The sequence below is a fragment of the Penaeus monodon genome, chromosome 22 (genome assembly GCF_015228065.2).
Source record: "Penaeus monodon isolate SGIC_2016 chromosome 22, NSTDA_Pmon_1, whole genome shotgun sequence".
NCBI classification, from domain to species: domain Eukaryota; kingdom Metazoa; phylum Arthropoda; class Malacostraca; order Decapoda; family Penaeidae; genus Penaeus; species Penaeus monodon.
The window spans coordinates 23,746,900-23,747,421 of record NC_051407.1 but is presented as its reverse complement, the minus strand read 5'-3'; the positions used below and the strand labels follow the sequence as shown (position 1 = coordinate 23,747,421).

General features: G+C 34.5%; 1 protein-coding gene across 4 annotated transcripts in view; it reads left to right on the top strand.

The window, feature by feature from the left end:
* The window catches only part of LOC119587031 (pleckstrin homology domain-containing family F member 2-like), a gene marked incomplete at its 3' end in the record, with an annotated part of 20,882 nt that overhangs the window by 19,320 nt on the left and 1,040 nt on the right, over nucleotides 1–522 (top strand). For 3 of the 4 annotated variants that reach the window (XM_037935774.1, XM_037935777.1, XM_037935775.1), the window contains 1 exon segment: nucleotides 219–257. In XM_037935774.1, the coding sequence (XP_037791702.1) occupies nucleotides 219–257 (39 nt within the window). 4 annotated transcript variants of the gene reach the window in all.

Sequence of the window (522 nt, the reverse complement as noted above, 5' to 3'; positions counted from 1 at the left end):
ATTTAATGCAAAAAAAAGTAATTAGGTCCTATAAGAGTAAAATATTGCACTTTCTGTATGAAACAAAGTTATGAGACTAACTTTTAAGTTTTAGAAATATCTGGAATGTCTGCTGAGTATTGCATGGGTTAATTTCTCTCTTTCCAGTCTTCATGCTTCTTGGGCCTTTTAGGGGGAAAGGAATTGCATGCTTTATTTCCTTGCTTTTGCTTTTACAGATTTGAAGGAACCACTTTCTGATGGAGAGGGAGAGGAAGGTCAGTTCATCAGTATAATGCTTTCATTATTTGGGTTTTGGTTAATTTCCTTAGAGGGATTCTGTGAAAGTGATGATAGTTTTGTGTCAATTAATTTGTGCCCGGTTGCCCTTGCTATTTACTTTCTTTGTTAATGTTGTACAGTCTCTGTGTATTTTGTGTATTTGGTAATGAATGTATGTCTTCCCTGTAGTGGTTTTTGTATATGCATATGTTATCAAGGTGCTTGTTAGTAAGTTGTTTTAGAATGTGTGTGTCTGTGTTT